The following is a 15,213-nucleotide window of genomic DNA, read 5'->3' on the forward strand; positions in this document are numbered from 1 at the left end:
GGTAAGTGCCAAACAGACACAGATCTCCCTAGGACATGGAGTGGTGCATGAAGAAAAATTTCCTCAAATTTACCTGGGTAATTCTGGCTTCCTGAAAGTCCTCTCCAGTTACTAAGGCAACATTGTCCCAATTAGATTCTTATCCTCCACATTGTCACCACTCAGCATGACACCCTCCTACACATACACCTGGTATTCATTGCAATTGTAACCCACTCATTAATAATGGGTTTCAACCTAGGCTGTACATCAGAATTGCCTGAGGAGCTTTTAGAAATCCTGATGCCCAGGCACACTCCAGACCAATTAAATTAGAATCTCAGGGGGTAGGATCCAGGCATCTATAGTTTTTAAAGCTCCTAGGTAATTCCAAAGTATGACCAAGGTTAAGAACTACTGCTTGGTTCTCAGTCTAAGTCCTGATCTATACTTCCAGTGTGTCCTTCAGGACCCCTATCCAACCTCATGAAGAAGTCACCTGCAGCTAATAAGGCAGCACAGCAAATTGATTCAATAAGGCTGCTGAAGGGGGAAGCCTGATTCTGCTTCCTTTAAGAACTCAGACCAAGAACTACACACACACACACACACACACACACACACACACACACACAAATGCACTCAAGCACCCCTGCATTTTCCTCCCCTAAGGAGGAGAATGGCTAAGTGACTCAAGGGTATGGACTCATGCTGTGCATATAGTGAGGCTAGGAAAGTGATTGCCCTCCCCTCACCCAAAGCCCCATTATCTAGTAGGACCTCTATGACCTCATGCTATAGTAGGTCAAAGCCTAAGGCCTGGGGCCTCACCTCTCTGGGCAGCTTGGGGTTCCTGCAGCAGCCACTGCCCTGCCTAACCTCTCCCATACCCCACCATGTTGGTTGGTACCCCCCACCTGCTGACACTGGATGAAGCTGATGCCACCTGGACCCTCATCAAGGATAAAGTAAGAGAGCTAAAGAGAAAGGAACAAAGTGTGACCTAGATGGGTCTGAGCAACTTATGAGTAGGAAGTGGTGGGTAGCTTGAAGATAATAATATTTACTTAGTGCTTACTTACACGCTGGACACTGTACTAAGTGCTTTGTACACACTGTCCAATTTAATCACAATTGCAAAAAACAGCAAGAAGTTCCTTCAAAGGCACTAAGAATTTCTGAGAACAGAGACAAGTGCTAAGTCAGGGTAGGACTTATGAGGTCAGGAAGGCTTCCTGGAGAGAGTGACGTTCTAGCTAGGCAAGTGGGAATTATTCTCACATAGAGGAAAGAGGAATGTTTAATAAACACCTAAATGAGTTAGTGAGCAGGTGGGTGGGTGGGTGAGCGAGTGAACAGTGTATAATTAAAAGTACAGCATATGCAAAAGCCAGGAGAGGATTTAAAAAAATTGCATATTTGTGAACTCAAATAGTCTGTAGAGCAGAGTTCACATGAGTAGTGGTGAAAATGAGGTCAAAGAGGTACAGAGGCTGATCATGAAGGGCCTTGTAAGCTTTCTAAAAAAGCTTGGACTTCTTCACAGATACCCCCTCCACCTTAACATCCACAAAATGAGAAATTTGGGTTTTGAGCCAAATATGGAGATTTTCAGGAGCAGGCAGATGTCAGCTCTGAGTTGCAAGTACCCCTGCCAAATCTAGATGGCCACAATTTCTGAATTTGGAGAATTTAGGGATCAGGTTCTGGTTACATAATCTGAAGGACAGTGAATTTAAAGCACTCATAGAAGGCAGCCCTTCTATCAAGTTTAAAACAACCATCTTAAAGTAGTGCCTACTAGACTCAAACAGCCTTAATAGATATAGCTCCCATTAGAAATGGAGCCCACCACAAAGGTCAGCTTCCCAGGGAAGCAGAAACAGGAGAGCCAAGGCCCTCACAAATATCAGAGTACCTAGCTTCAGCAGGTTGGTCCTGGACAAGATCAAGCATTTCATTACGATGAAAGTAAATGCGGTCATCAACCAGCAGACAGCTACATCTCTGAGCATCAGAAAAATTCCCTATTTAAATGGAAAATTGTCAGGAAAGGCAAAGTAGATACACAATAAATCACTGGTGGTATGTGGCAAATTCAAGGAGCAGGACACCTCTAAGTAACCTGGTTTCCTCTCTCCAGAACTGATAGTTTATTGGGCACTTTGTAGAACATACAGTTAACCAAAATATGGCTTGAAGTCTCCTCATTCAGAATTCATACCAGCCGAGGTATATCCAGGAAGAAAGTTTTCCAACCTCACTTTCCCAGGCTGCCCCTGGGAAATCTAAATTTGCAGGCTTCTATGTTCCACAGAACTTTTACCCAGAAGTAAAGGTGCAGTAGGAACAGGTAGTGGTCTCACATGGTGACTCTACAAAGAACAGTCCCCCTGGCATAGAACTGAGTGCCCTATTTTCCCTATTTTAGGATAACCACTGGGGGCCTCAAGGGTAAGAAAAAGAGCCTATAAACCTCCCCACCATGGCAAATTCATGTCTATTCTGGGAAAAACCCTCCAGCTAAATCAGGGATTCACCTGATCAGAAACTTGGACCATAAGAACAGGTATTTTAAATGTCAAAATCCCACTAAAGAGGTACCTCCTGGAGACACTCCTATTTGTCTTATTTGTATAGGATCCTAGGGACCAAAGGAGCAGCTAGGGTAGGATTCTGAAGTTATATTTGGTCACTATGCTTTCTTTGTCATGGGGAAGAATATTCTAAACAAAAATGCCAACCCACCAATGCTCTGCTCTCACCCCTGGTAACCCAACTGGCCCTTCTCAGAGCTTCTCAGAGAACTGTTCTTCAGCCTGATGCCCCCACCAAAAATAAAGTATTTCATGTCCCAATGAAGCAAAGAAGAGGAATTATGGGAAATTCTTCCATGCAGATTAAGAAAAAGCACCATGATAAACACTAGTATTTCAAATGGAAAAAAAAGAAAAAAAAGAAAAAGCACCATGTATTTCCCTGGCCAGGCGACAAAAGACAGTACTCTTCAAGCTACTTCAGCTTGTCCATACTGCAGACACAACTTGATCAGTTAGCGACCCTCCCTCCTCTTATGCTATGGGGCAGCACTTCCAAAAACAGTTCTATGTAGCAAAAAGCAGATTGACCATAAGGGATCATTGATGAACTCTACCAGAAGGCTGGCAAACTGGGCAAGGCCAGGGGACAGGCATGTAGGAATTGGGAGCTGAGGAAGGGCAGTAAAACATAGCAAAAATGCTATTCTGAAAACAGAACGGGTCTCAAACAGGAAAGGAATCCAAACAAGGAATTTTATGTACTGGCTAGCAGACCACAGAGCCAGAAGTCTGAGCTAGCAGTATCTTTGATGAGTTGAGATCATATCTAAGTACAAATACTAGAAAGGATCGTACAAGATTTCCCAGTCGGTCATGAAGTTAAACTTTCCAGAACTGGGTTAACCAAACCAAAAAAGGCCAAGACAAGAAGGACAAAACCTAGAGGAACTAGAATCCCTGAAAGCGTACTAGAAGAACCAGCATTTCAAAGATGAGGCCTCAAATCCCTAAAGGAACTCTCTCCTGCAGTTAGGACAGAAAATGTTTAAGAACGGTCATTCCAACCTATTTCTGTGTACCCATTTGTGGTGAATGACATCACCCACCCAATCAATCATCTAATACTTATCCTTCAGGATTCCTTTCTCACATTCCTTAAAGTGATCAAGTTCTACTAATTCCATAACCTAAATATCTTCCCCCATTATTTTAGTTGAGGCCTCACCATGTTTTGCTTGCAGTATTACAATACTCTTAACTGATCTTTCTCTCCCCTTATTTTGTCTTCCTACTCAAAATTAACTTTCTAAAGAGCCTTTCTGATCTTGCCCCTCTTGCCCAGAGCCCTTCAAGTGGTTTTCCATTGCCCTCAGGACCAAATTCCTGTCACATTGCATACAAACAAGATCTTTCAGTCTAGTTGCTGTGTGCTTGTCCCTCTTCATACCCTATGTTTAAGTGCAAGGAAATTACGTGTTCCTGAATGTGCCCCACCTAGTTTATAAATTCTGGTTTTTAAACTGGTTGTATCCTCTCCCTGGATTGACCATCCTCCTACCTAGCTGATTCCTTCAAAGCTCATGTATTACCACCTAGAAACTTTCTCTGATCCTCTTCTATCAAAGAAAAAAGCTGTTAAATCACTACCCGTCTCCTCCACACCCGTGTTCTCTATTATCTTACTTAGCTGACTACTGTGTACATATTTGTCTCCTCCATCAGACCGGGCTATAATAGGATAAGGTCAAAATCTCATGCTTTTATGTATTCCCAATATCCAGCAGGGTCTGGCACATAGTATATTCAAGGTTTTGCTACAGGAGAGAACTAGGAAATAAGCAGGAAGCCGTCTGAGCACATTGCAGAGATGTAATTGCACAGGGAACAGCAGGAGGGTCAATCTAGAGTAGGCTACCAGGTAACTCCTGACCCTAACTCAGTCCCTGACCTATAAACTGGCCATCTGCAGGTTATCGAGGAGCGCTTTGGGCCCAATGTAGTGGCAGTACCTTTCCTGTCGGATGCAGCCTGCTATGACCTACTGGGTGTGCTAGTGAAGCAGTCCCGACCAGCCCACACACGCCTGGCTTTACCAAGTCGGCAGGGTCGGCGGGCACTACAACCAGTAGGGCCACTACCAAATCTCCTGGAGCAGGTAGGATCTAAGGGTGCCTTTGCCCACTGCACTCGGGAATACTCACCAAACGGCCGGGAAGAGATAGCCTATGAAGAAATGCGACTATTGGATGGGCAGCCCTGCAGGATCCGCCTGCACATGGGTGGTCTGCGCAAGAAGGTGGCCTTCCTGCTGCTGCCACCAGCTCAGGTGAGCCTACAGCAAAATCTTCCCTGGCTCCGAAGCACCCACAGCATCTATGTCATCTACCAGGTCTTCTCCTGTTCCTGGCTGCAGCTGGGGCTGTTGCCTACAGCCCAAGAGCCCCAGCTGCTCCGGTTACAACGGTCCCTGCCTGTTGCCTTCTCCTGCCTCAAGTTTTCACTGCAGCCCAAAGGAGTGCTGGGACCACAGAAGCCTCTGACCAAAGATCCACTGCCCCATGGGGCCAACTGGGTCAGACCCAACCTTGGGATCATGCCACCTCTGGCCCCCATGTCAACCCCTACCGACACCCCTGAAGCTACTGATGTGCCCCCACCTGCCCCAGCCCCACCTACACCACCTCCTCAGGAAAGGCCAGAAGGCAGACCCACCAGATTCTCCTACAAGGGCCGAAACCCCTTCCGCAGGGGGCCCCAGATGCTGTCAGGTACTGCTAGGGGATATGAAGTTGAGACGGATGGGATCTGGTGGAGGGAGAGGGCATGGGGAATATAGGAATGTGTGCCCCAGGAATGTGTGGGGCACCCCTAACACCACACCAGATCCTGGTGAAGGGGATGGAGGGAGCCAGGGGTGGTGAGATGGAAGCATGGTCCTGGTGAGGGGGTGGGCACAGCACAGAGGGCAAGAGGGAGGGACCAGGAAGGCAGAAAGACCAGGGCATGAGTCAAGCTGTGACTATCCCCAACCCTGGCAGAGAACTGGCTCTTCAGCCCCCGCAGCCCCGCACCAGGAGTCCAGGGTGGGGGCCCCGGGGACCCCGACCGGCACTCCATGTCCCTGCCCCTGCTGCAGGGTCTGTCCTCAGAGTTCGACAGCGACGAATGAAGCTGAGGCGAGAGATTCAGGGGGCAAGGCCCCCAAGATCTGGCATAGGGATACTGGTCCCCAATAAACATCAGCTGCTGCTCCCCCAAACCATCCTGGGCCCATGATGCTTCTTCCGTCTTGGGGCTGGAGAAGAGTCCCTACTTTTTTCCCCTAGGCTCCATGACCCCCTCACCCTTTAACGGTGTAAGAAGCACCTTAAAACCTTAAAACCAATGTCCTCATGAGAGAGAAAATACCCCTGACCTCCTATTTATGTACAACCTTCCTGGGGCCCCAGCCCCAGAGAAAAAGGGTAGGAAAGAAGAATGAGCAGAGAATAGAGATTTCCCTTTTATACATATTGCAACAAGTTCTCCATAAAACATTCATCAGAAATAAATTAAAAAGTCCTCTTACCACTGCCTCCAAACATAAAAAGGAGCCTATACCCCGGCCCCGGCCCAGGCCACTGGAGGCCCTGATTGTCCATGGAAGAAAGTTAAGGATTGAGGGGCCCGAAGCCTGAGACAGGAGGACCAGATCCCTCCTCTGAAGTATCCAACAAGAAAGGCGAGGTGACAGCATGGGCCTGGGAAATGGCAGCCAACTCCTTGAGAAATTCAGGGAAAATGACTGCACAGTAGACAGCATTCTTGACTCGCAGAGCCTCACCTTGGCGCTCAGGGGCCCCACCCCGAGGGGGTAGAACCGGAGTTGAAGCCCCAGGGGAGCCCCCACCTAGGCCAAGTCCTGCGCCGTCTCTCCCAGGCTGAAGAACCAACTGTGCCGCCTGCCGGGCCCTGGTTGGACTGTGTGCATGCCGCAGGAGCAACTCCCCCAAGGATGGCCTCCGGCTCTTCACTGGGAATAAATGGGTATCAGGGATCGTGAAGGTGCTGGGGTAAGGCATGCTCTCTCGGTCTGAGAGATGCCCCCCTCCCTGGGTTCACAGTAATCTGGACTAGGACTCTAAAACCAAAATGCTGCCTGCCCAGCATTTTTCCCTCCATCCAGCCTCCCCACCAAGCCAACCATCACCCTTAGTCTTCTCGGTCAGTCAACAACAACTGCTTCATTCCCAACCAAGACCCCTTCTCCATGCCCTCTCACCCTGAAGGACTCTCTAACTGCTCCTCCCTTTCCAATCGCTATTCTACCATCACTAAGCTATTTCTCCTCAGTCCATAACACAGGCTTACCTTATGCTCCCGAACTATCTATAACACAGGACCCACAGCCTCTACTCCTTCAACACCTACAGAGCGTATATCCAATCACAGTCCAGGGGCTTTACTACTTCCATCATACTCCACTATCCCTCCAGAATCTGATCTCCTGTGCCATCACTTCGCCAACCACCAGTCTCTCTCCTAGATCCACCAAAGCCTACTCCCACCTCATGTCAATTTAGGCAACTTCACATGGCCAGACAAACTTCACCTCACTTTAGACTCAAAGGAACCATTTAAAACACTGCTGTCTCTCCTAATTTTCTTCCTAGATTCCTGTCTCTGGATCTTTGTCCCATCTCTAGGGCCTAGACTCTAGGGATCTAGTCTCTAGATCATGTTACAGTTCCCACTCTCTATCTCTAATACTGGCTACAGAGGTACGCTGTACAGGCCAACTAAATACGGCATTCAGAACCCTTCACAACCAGGCTCACATGCCCCCTCTAACCCCTTCTCCAAACTCTTTACACCCACTCCTGCTTTTGTGCCCACACAGATCTGCTCTTCCTGGAACCCTCCAGGCTTCTTTCTTGCTTTTGTAGCCTTCTAGGTCTTAATTTTGCTCTCCCCACTGTTTTCATCATCCTTGGCCTAATCTTATTATCCCCACCCCTCTGAAAAACCTCTGATTTGCCCTCCACTGACTTCCCATTTCACTGCCTTTATCATACTGTACTGTAATAACTTGTTTCTAGTTTATATATAGGTCTTCTATCTCATACAGTAATCTGTGAGCTCAAAGGCTTAGACTCTTATTTATTCTACAGTGAACACAATACTAGCACTATGGAAATAAGACATCTTCACATGAGGAAATCATGCTAAGGAACTATAATAACCGTTCTGGTACTGTCTTCCCAACCCACATCTCTCATACCTCCATCTCACCCCTGCTCTCTTGCTCTTAGCATATTATTTTCCTTCCTACTTTGATTAGCAAATAAAGGACTTCAATTTCCTGACTTTTCCCTCCACACCTCACAACTCCATGGGTACATATCACTTCCTCCTTTGATCTATCCTCATTTGCCTCAAAAGGAGGAAAAAAAATCTTTTCCTGCCCAAAGTTAATCCTTTCCTGGTGCAATGGATCCCACTATTCCACCACCTTTGGGACCTTGCTTTCCCAGTTATGACATTTCTCTAGTCACTCTCCAGACTGACTGTCAGCTCTTTAAAAGCAGAGGTCTCATCTTATACCTCCCTGAGTAGCCTGTACCAAAGACAATGGCTAGTACATACAGCAAATGCTCAGACACTTGCAGATGGAAGATCTAGATTTAAAACTGCATGGTCACATTTAACTCTTCCTTCCTCCTTGTGCCTCACAACCATTCACCAAACTCTGCCAAGACTTCCTTTTCATTTCCACATTATCAAATTCTTCCTTCCTGTTCCCACTATTCTAATTCAAGCCTTGCAGGTCACAGATGCATTTCAGCAGAAGCCTCCTGACTCTATTTTCTCCTGGCTCCAATTCACTTAGCACATGAACTAATAAGCTTATCTCTCCACTCTCATATCTAAGAACCTCCAGTGGGTTCTCACTGCCCAAAAGACCACAACTTCTACCCAGTCCAACTCCTAATCTGAGAACCTAATCTGAACTCTGGCCACATCTTTCCAGCCTTATTGCCAACTGTTTCACCACCTTCCAAATCCCCTGTTCCAACAAAATAGTTCGTGCTGTTGCCTGGACAAAAGAAAAAAGCCATCCCACTCCTTTGGCTACCCAAGTCTTATCTATCTCAAGAACCATGTCAAATGCCATTCCTGTTCCCAAGCTGTAACAATACCTCAACCTAGAGACTACTCTGAACCCTTGCCTGTCTTACTACTTCAGCAGTTTTTGCTAGTGCTGCTGATTTGGCTCTTAGAGGACACAACTGTATTTTATCCTGTGACCAGAAGCCACAGGACAAACATCAAGACTCAATTTTCTACAACTCCTCAGTTCATGGCACAAGGTTTCACCCTTAATAAGAGTTCAATTAACCTTGGGCTAATTAGCTATCTAGGGAAGGTAGGAAGAGGACTGGAGTGGTGGGGTAGGCCTCACCTAGGGGATCGGAGCGGCGGGGGGTAGGTCCTGCTGCAGGGCCCTCGGCCCAGTCCAACTTGCCACGGGCAATGAGGTACTTCTTGGCTTTGGATAGCAGTGCTGGGAAGTCCTCCTGGGAGGCCGCAAAGCTCTCAATTTTATTCTTCACAGAACCCAGCACCTATGAAGCACAACTTCATGACATTTCTGTGTGGCTCTACACTGACGGTCCTTTCTAATCCCACTGGGCCTGTTCCCAGCCCCCCCAGGGTCACTCCAGCTGCGGGCCTGGCCCACCATGGAGCCTGGACGCACCCATGCATGCATGCATCGCACACCTGCAGCAGGGACTTGACACTGGGCTGGAAGACCATGTTGGTGTTGAGCAGGAAAGAGCGGAGCAGGGGCTGGGGGTGACAGGCCAGCTGGGCCACCAGCCCCGTCAGCAGGAAGTTGACATAGACGGAGTTCTGCAGCATGTTCTCGAGTTTGGCAAAGAGCACAGCCATGAAGGGGCCTGGGGAGGTTGGGCACAAGGATACAAGGCCTGAACACAATGCACATCACACGCATTCCTCCCAAAACCGAGAGACCCCCCGCCACTAGATGAAAATCATTTGTATGTCAGTGTCTGGGTTATATTTAAGTATCCTGTGATCACCTACTCTGGAAGAGATGAAATGGTAGATACCATGTGGACCCAAAAGTCCACATGCCAGCTTTACACTCAGGATGAAGAGCCAGATCATAGGCTCTGGAGTCAGACAGACCTGGTTTCAAATTCCAGCTTTATCCTCTACTAGTTAAGCTGCTGGATGAATCAAAATTCTCTAAGCATAGTGTCCTACTTAACAAAATAAAATATACCCACCTCACAGGGTTATTAAAAAGATCAAAGAAATATTCCTATAAAGCAGTTAGCCCAAGATGTAGCAAATTATAAGTTTTCAGTAATAACTATACACTACATAATGTCTCTCAGTATTTCAAAAAGTTTCACCCAAGAGACATAACAGAAGAAAGAACAAGCAAGAAAGTGATTAGGACCAAAAGAAGAATCAGGTTACACATAAGACAGAGGATAACACTACACCTGGATCAGAAAGAAAGCAAGAATGAACTGTAACAAAGACAAAGGTAACTACGAAGGCCAACTTAAAAGATAGGGGAGAAATCTCTGGGAGCCCCAAAGAAGAAATCAGCTCTGTTCAGGAACTGGGAACCAAGAAGGTAGAAGAGAATTTATAGAAAAAAGTTTAGTTCAGAGCCAGAGAAAACTGACTCAGAACAGACTCTTTGCTGGGTGAGAGGATAACAGAAGGGATTAGAATGATCTACGGGGAGAAGTGGCCTCAACTGAGCCAGATCACCAGCAGGAGGACTCTAGAGCCATCAGTCTGTCTGACCAGTGATCTGTAAGGGAAAGGGATTAAACCTAAGAACTGCACCATGAACTGAGACAGGAGAGCAACAAAGGGAAAGAGGCAATGAATTCCAAAAAAGATCCTAGAACATTCTCCACTCCAAATGCACGTGACTGGCCTTAGCTCCATACAACTCTAGCTTAACAGGGTCCTAAGACACCCCATAACTCTGTCCTTCTGTTTCTCTCATTTCCTGGGACTTTCTTACATGAGAAAATTCAAAAAGCTCAGAAGAGTTTACAAAGAAGAAAAGGGACACAGCTTCAATTAATGTTTCAAGAATGTGGTAAAACCTGCATACCACCTTCTAATGGTACTGAGCAGGAAGAAGCAAAGCTTAAATAAATGGAAACACATTTTCTGTAGTCTGCAAGACGGAGTTGTCGTGACTCTAGAGCAGAAGCCTTGATGCTATGCAAGCAGGATGGCAGCATATCCCAGGCCCAGTTAGGACATGTACTGCTCAAGGCACAATAACTTGACTACAAACAACCAGAAGATGGGCGTATACCTTGGTCAACTTATATCTGCCTTGCAGCCAAAAGATGACAATCCTAGTAAAAAGCTACCACGTGCTGAGTTCTCCCAAGGTACCAGCATCACAGTAAGTAGTTTACACGCGTCAATGATATGAAGGGACACTAACTCAAGGTGTGTCTAGACACTGCTTCTCAGAGGTGGTGTATTTTGTTTGTTTGTTTTCCCCCTAGAGTGAGGTGGGGAGTAAGGATAAGAACCAGATAAGAGCTGGGATGGTAAAGCTGGATCTCAAATAAAAACAAAGAGGAGTTAGCCCAGTCACTCAGGTCAGGTCTAACTCCAGGGTCTTTAGAAAGACCAAAAGAGCTCAGTTGGGGAGATCAGAGCTACACTTTTCTCATTTGCCCTCAAAGAGGCATTTCACTCTATCTGCTTCAGTCCTTACTACTAATGATGAGTCTGTAAGAAAGTCTTACTGGGTAATTATAGCAACCAACAAGGTACAAGGACAGAAAACAGCAAAAACCTGAAATTGAGTCCTTCTCTAAAGAGACTAGGAGAAGAAAGGAGGCCAGGGCAGAGTAGGGGGAAGAACGCCAGAAGAGATGATCCTAGGTCACAGAAAAGTTGATAGGAGACCCAACACCCAGACAAATATACGGGTGGGAACAGCATGGAACAGCATGGCTTACAGATAGATGCCTCACATACAGAACACCACATATGTCCTCCATATGTATTGTTCAGATATATTGCTGTGATTTACCAGGAAACACCAAACACATCCTGATCACAATCTCAGGAAATGGCCAGACTAGGGAAGAGGAGGAACATGCACATAGAACATACAAGGCTCAGACATAAATTAATACTCAAACCAGCACAAGCATGGAAGACATATAGACAGACACAGAGACCCAAGTATGACATGTATCTGGAAGGGATCCAAGCAAAATGGATGAGGAGCTAGGCAAGTACATGGAAACGACATGGAAAAGAAGTCTCAGAAATCAGCACAAACATGTTGAATACATGCAAAGAGTACGCAAAGGGGAAGGCCTAGGCTAAGTAGCTTACCAGTGAAGGGCTGGCTTGGCAGCTGGTTGAGCGTCCGCAATGGGCTGCTGAGGAAGGGGCCGGGGGGCTCAGGGGGACAGGTGAAGCTCTCATAGGCCTCCTCCTCCTCAAGAGGTAGTGGAGGCTCTAGCGGGGGTTCTGAGCCAGCCCCCCCATTGCTTAATGCCACCTCCAGTTCCCGGAGCTCCTGCCCAAAGCCCTCTAGTCCTGCCATGCCCTCGGAGGTGCTCTCTGGCAGTTCCCCAGCCCCCTCCTGAGGCACCCGACGAACCTTCTTGGCCCCCTCAGGCCATGGTCCTGGCACCCCATTGAGCTGGGGAGGGGGCAGGTGGCCAGGGCCCTCCCCTGTACCCCCAGAAAGCCCTCCACTCCCCAGCTCTTCCTCCTCCCCTTCCCCTACATTGTCCCTGTCCTCCTCGGGCAGTAGGCTGCGTTTCTTAGTCCGGGAGCCAACAGGACTAGGCTCAGGAGGGGGCCGCTCGCCATCATAGGGGGCAGACCAGGTACGGCAGGCTCGGACACACCGGTCCACACCACGGCGCGCCTCACGCAGATACTCCAGGTAATTGTCTTCCAGCTCACCAGGCTCCTCCACAGGGCTGGGCCGTCGGCCAGGGCTGGAGGCTGGGGATGCAGCAAGCCCTGGTGAGCGAGGGGCTGGAGCTGGGGATTCCGAGCCACCCAGACTCTGCTGTCGCAGGAAGAGGGCCAGACGAGACGGTGTGGAGGGCCGGGGCACTGTCACCACAGAAGAGGAGTCAACACTTGGGCTTCCAGGGCCTACAGAGGGAAAAAAAAACATAAGAGGAATCAAAGAGACAGAGGGCCAGGAGGAGGAATAAGGCACCTAGGGAGACTAAGAGAAGGCAGTGAAGCAGCAAAGAAATGTGACCTATTTAGGCAGCTGATTCTCCACCCTCCAAATTAAGCTTTTCTGCATCCACCACCCCCTCTCACCACCCCCAATACCAAAGAAACAATGGAAAACAGAAACAATACATGACTGGAATGAAGAAGAGGAACAGCTTTGCTCAGAAGCTAAATTTCTTTGGTGGATTTAAGGCATCAACCTCCCCAAAGATGAAAATGCCACTCATGGCCATCTCCCTCCCCGCACCCAAACCCCACCTTCTTGCTAGGCTCCCCAGAACCCAGGCCATACCCGTTGTGTCCTCCCTTCTCCCTGCCTCTCTGCTAGGCCCACCTCGTGCCCATGAGGCATGCTCTGGACGGGGTGGGCTAGGGGCACGATGCCGACAACAGCGTGGGATAAGGGAGAGAAACTTGTCTGCAGCTCGTCCATATAGGTCCACATCACGTACAGCTGGCTTCTGGCTCAGCATCACATGGTTACACGGGACAAGATACCTGGGAAAGCAGAAAAAGGAGCACAGGATAGATCAGAAAGGAAGGACAGGGCTTGGGAGAACATCAGGCCAATGGAACTACATGGCCAAGACAGGCTCCAAGAACATCAGGCCAATAGAAACACATGGCTAAGCCAGGCCAATGGAACTACATGGCTAAGCCATGCTCCACATGAGCAACCCCAATACAACCCATCGCCCCAGCAATGCACAAGGCCTTGAGAGTTCAGGATCAGCCATCCCTCAGCCCTGCCCCCACAGGTACCTGAGAACCAGCTGCAGCAGGACATCCTCACAGCTGAGGTTCAGTAGGGTCCTGAAGAGACTCAGAGAGACCATGCAGAGCTGGGGGGGTGGGGGAGGAGGGAGGGAGTCACCATAAGAGCTCTCTACCCACCAAGATGTTTACCAAATGGGAACCCCCCCAGCCCCAGGCCCAACCAACCACTCCTAGAGTAGCATGTGCATAGGGCCTGGCACATAATGATCATTTGCATATTAAATAAATGATCACATGATCTTTGTAGGCAAGACCTCACTATTCACAGATAGGAATGAACCATGTGTCACGTTCTATATTTCTACAGACCATACACATGTCAGCAGACTCTCTGGTTACATACCCCTGTCAGCAGAGATTCCAGTAGTACTTAATGGAATGAATACCCATGAAGAAAGACCCTAGGAAATACTGGGACTGAGTGAATGACTAACAGGAGACAACAACAATATGATAACTAAGTGAATGCCTGTCAGCAGAGACTGCGGCTGCACAGTAACTAAATGCCTACCAAAAAGAAACCAGAGGGAACCTGGAAGAATCCCAGCTGGGAAGTGGGCGGGGCTGTGAACATGGAGTCTGAGTCACCTCTCCAACACTGATGTATCTCTAAGAAGGTAGAAGAAAGAAAAGCTCAAGCACAGCTGACAGGAAAAGGAAAAAATAGGTGGGTCCAGAATAGAGGAAACCATTTGTTTTAGAAAATAAGGGTGGTTCTTCTCTGGCTAGGCGAAGAGAGTGGAAGACAACAGACACAAGTAAGCACTCCCTCACTCCTTTGAATCCCCACAGCACTTTCTCTTATGGCAAGTATACCTAGAGCTCCCTGAAGATGACTATTGGGTCTTAGGCCAGGGCACACTGCACAGTCTAGATGCTCATCATTTACTAAATAAATGTGGGAAGATTAAAAGCCAACTGCAGTGGGAAAGAGATGAGCTATCAGTTCACATATTTGGATATTTGCAAGGATGTTCAGATTTACCCTAAATAACCATTTTAACTAGCAATGAAAACATTCACACTCACTGAAAGGTTGTGAGGTAGGTAGAAAAATGGTCCCCCAAAGATGTCCAGGTCCTAATCCCCATAACCTGTAAGTATTTTACCCTACATGACAAAAGGTACTTTGCAGATATGATTATGGTTATGAAATTTGAGGTGGGGAAAGTAGTATGGATTATCCAGGAAGGCACAATCAAATCACTTGAGTCCTTAAAAGCACAGGACCTTCACCAGCTGGGTCAAAAAGATATCTGAAGCTTGAGAGGGACTTGATCCACCATTGATGGCTCTGAGGATGAAAGAAGGGGGCTACAAACCAAGGAATTTGGTTGGCCTCTAGAATCTGGGAATGGTCCTCAGCTGACAGCCAGCAAGAAAATGGGAATCTCAGTCCTGGAACTGCAATGAAATAAATTCTACCAGCAACCCTACTGAGCAAGGAAACAGATCCACTCCTAGAGACTCCAGAAAGGAACACAGCCCTGAAAACATTTTGATTTTAGCCTAGTGAGATCTGTGTCAGACGTATGACCTACAGAACTGTAAGATAATAAATTTGTGTGTTTTAAGCCACTATGTTTGTGGTGATTTGTTATGACAGCAATGGGAAACTAAAACAGGCACAGAGACTGACTAG

General features: G+C 47.6%; 2 protein-coding genes across 8 annotated transcripts in view; one reads left to right on the top strand and one right to left on the bottom strand.

Annotated features, from left to right (window-relative positions):
* The window catches only part of FAM160A2 (family with sequence similarity 160 member A2), a 30,684-nt gene that overhangs the window by 725 nt on the left and 14,746 nt on the right, over positions 1 to 15,213 (bottom strand). Inside the window, exons 7-12 of one of the 7 annotated variants that reach the window (XM_030331077.1) lie at positions 13,557 to 13,636; positions 13,087 to 13,292; positions 11,925 to 12,704; positions 9,282 to 9,460; positions 8,962 to 9,124; positions 6,409 to 6,531 (exon numbers count right to left, since the gene is read on the bottom strand). In XM_030331077.1, the coding sequence (XP_030186937.1) occupies positions 6,409 to 6,531; positions 8,962 to 9,124; positions 9,282 to 9,460; positions 11,925 to 12,704; positions 13,087 to 13,292; positions 13,557 to 13,636 (1,531 nt within the window). Of the gene's footprint in view, positions 1 to 5,449; positions 6,532 to 8,961; positions 9,125 to 9,258; positions 9,461 to 11,924; positions 12,705 to 13,086; positions 13,293 to 13,556; positions 13,637 to 15,213 lie in introns of those variants that run through there. The other 6 variants (XM_030331075.1, XM_030331074.2, XM_032595113.1 and 3 more) reach the window with 6 other exon arrangements.
* CD1H11orf42 (chromosome D1 C11orf42 homolog) lies at positions 849 to 5,688 on the top strand. Its single transcript, XM_030331100.1, has 3 exons — positions 849 to 947; positions 4,489 to 5,287; positions 5,558 to 5,688. Exons 1-3 carry the CDS (start codon positions 876 to 878, stop codon positions 5,686 to 5,688), a joined length of 1,002 nt encoding a protein of 333 aa, XP_030186960.1. The 5' UTR covers positions 849 to 875.

Source organism: Lynx canadensis, chromosome D1 (genome assembly GCF_007474595.2).
Source record: "Lynx canadensis isolate LIC74 chromosome D1, mLynCan4.pri.v2, whole genome shotgun sequence".
Taxonomy (NCBI): domain Eukaryota; kingdom Metazoa; phylum Chordata; class Mammalia; order Carnivora; family Felidae; genus Lynx; species Lynx canadensis.

What these genes read in the sequence shown, in the direction of transcription:
- CD1H11orf42 (XM_030331100.1), top strand. Translation starts at nt 876, where the DNA reads ATGTTGGTTGGTACCCCCCACCTGCTGACACTGGATGAAGCTGATGCC. An exon ending in GGACCCTCATCAAGGATAAA is followed by an intron (nt 948 to 4,488) that starts GTAAGAGAGCTA and finishes GGCCATCTGCAG; the next exon opens with GTTATCGAGGAGCGCTTTGG. An exon ending in GGGGCCCCAGATGCTGTCAG is followed by an intron (nt 5,288 to 5,557) that starts GTACTGCTAGGG and finishes CAACCCTGGCAG; the next exon opens with AGAACTGGCTCTTCAGCCCC.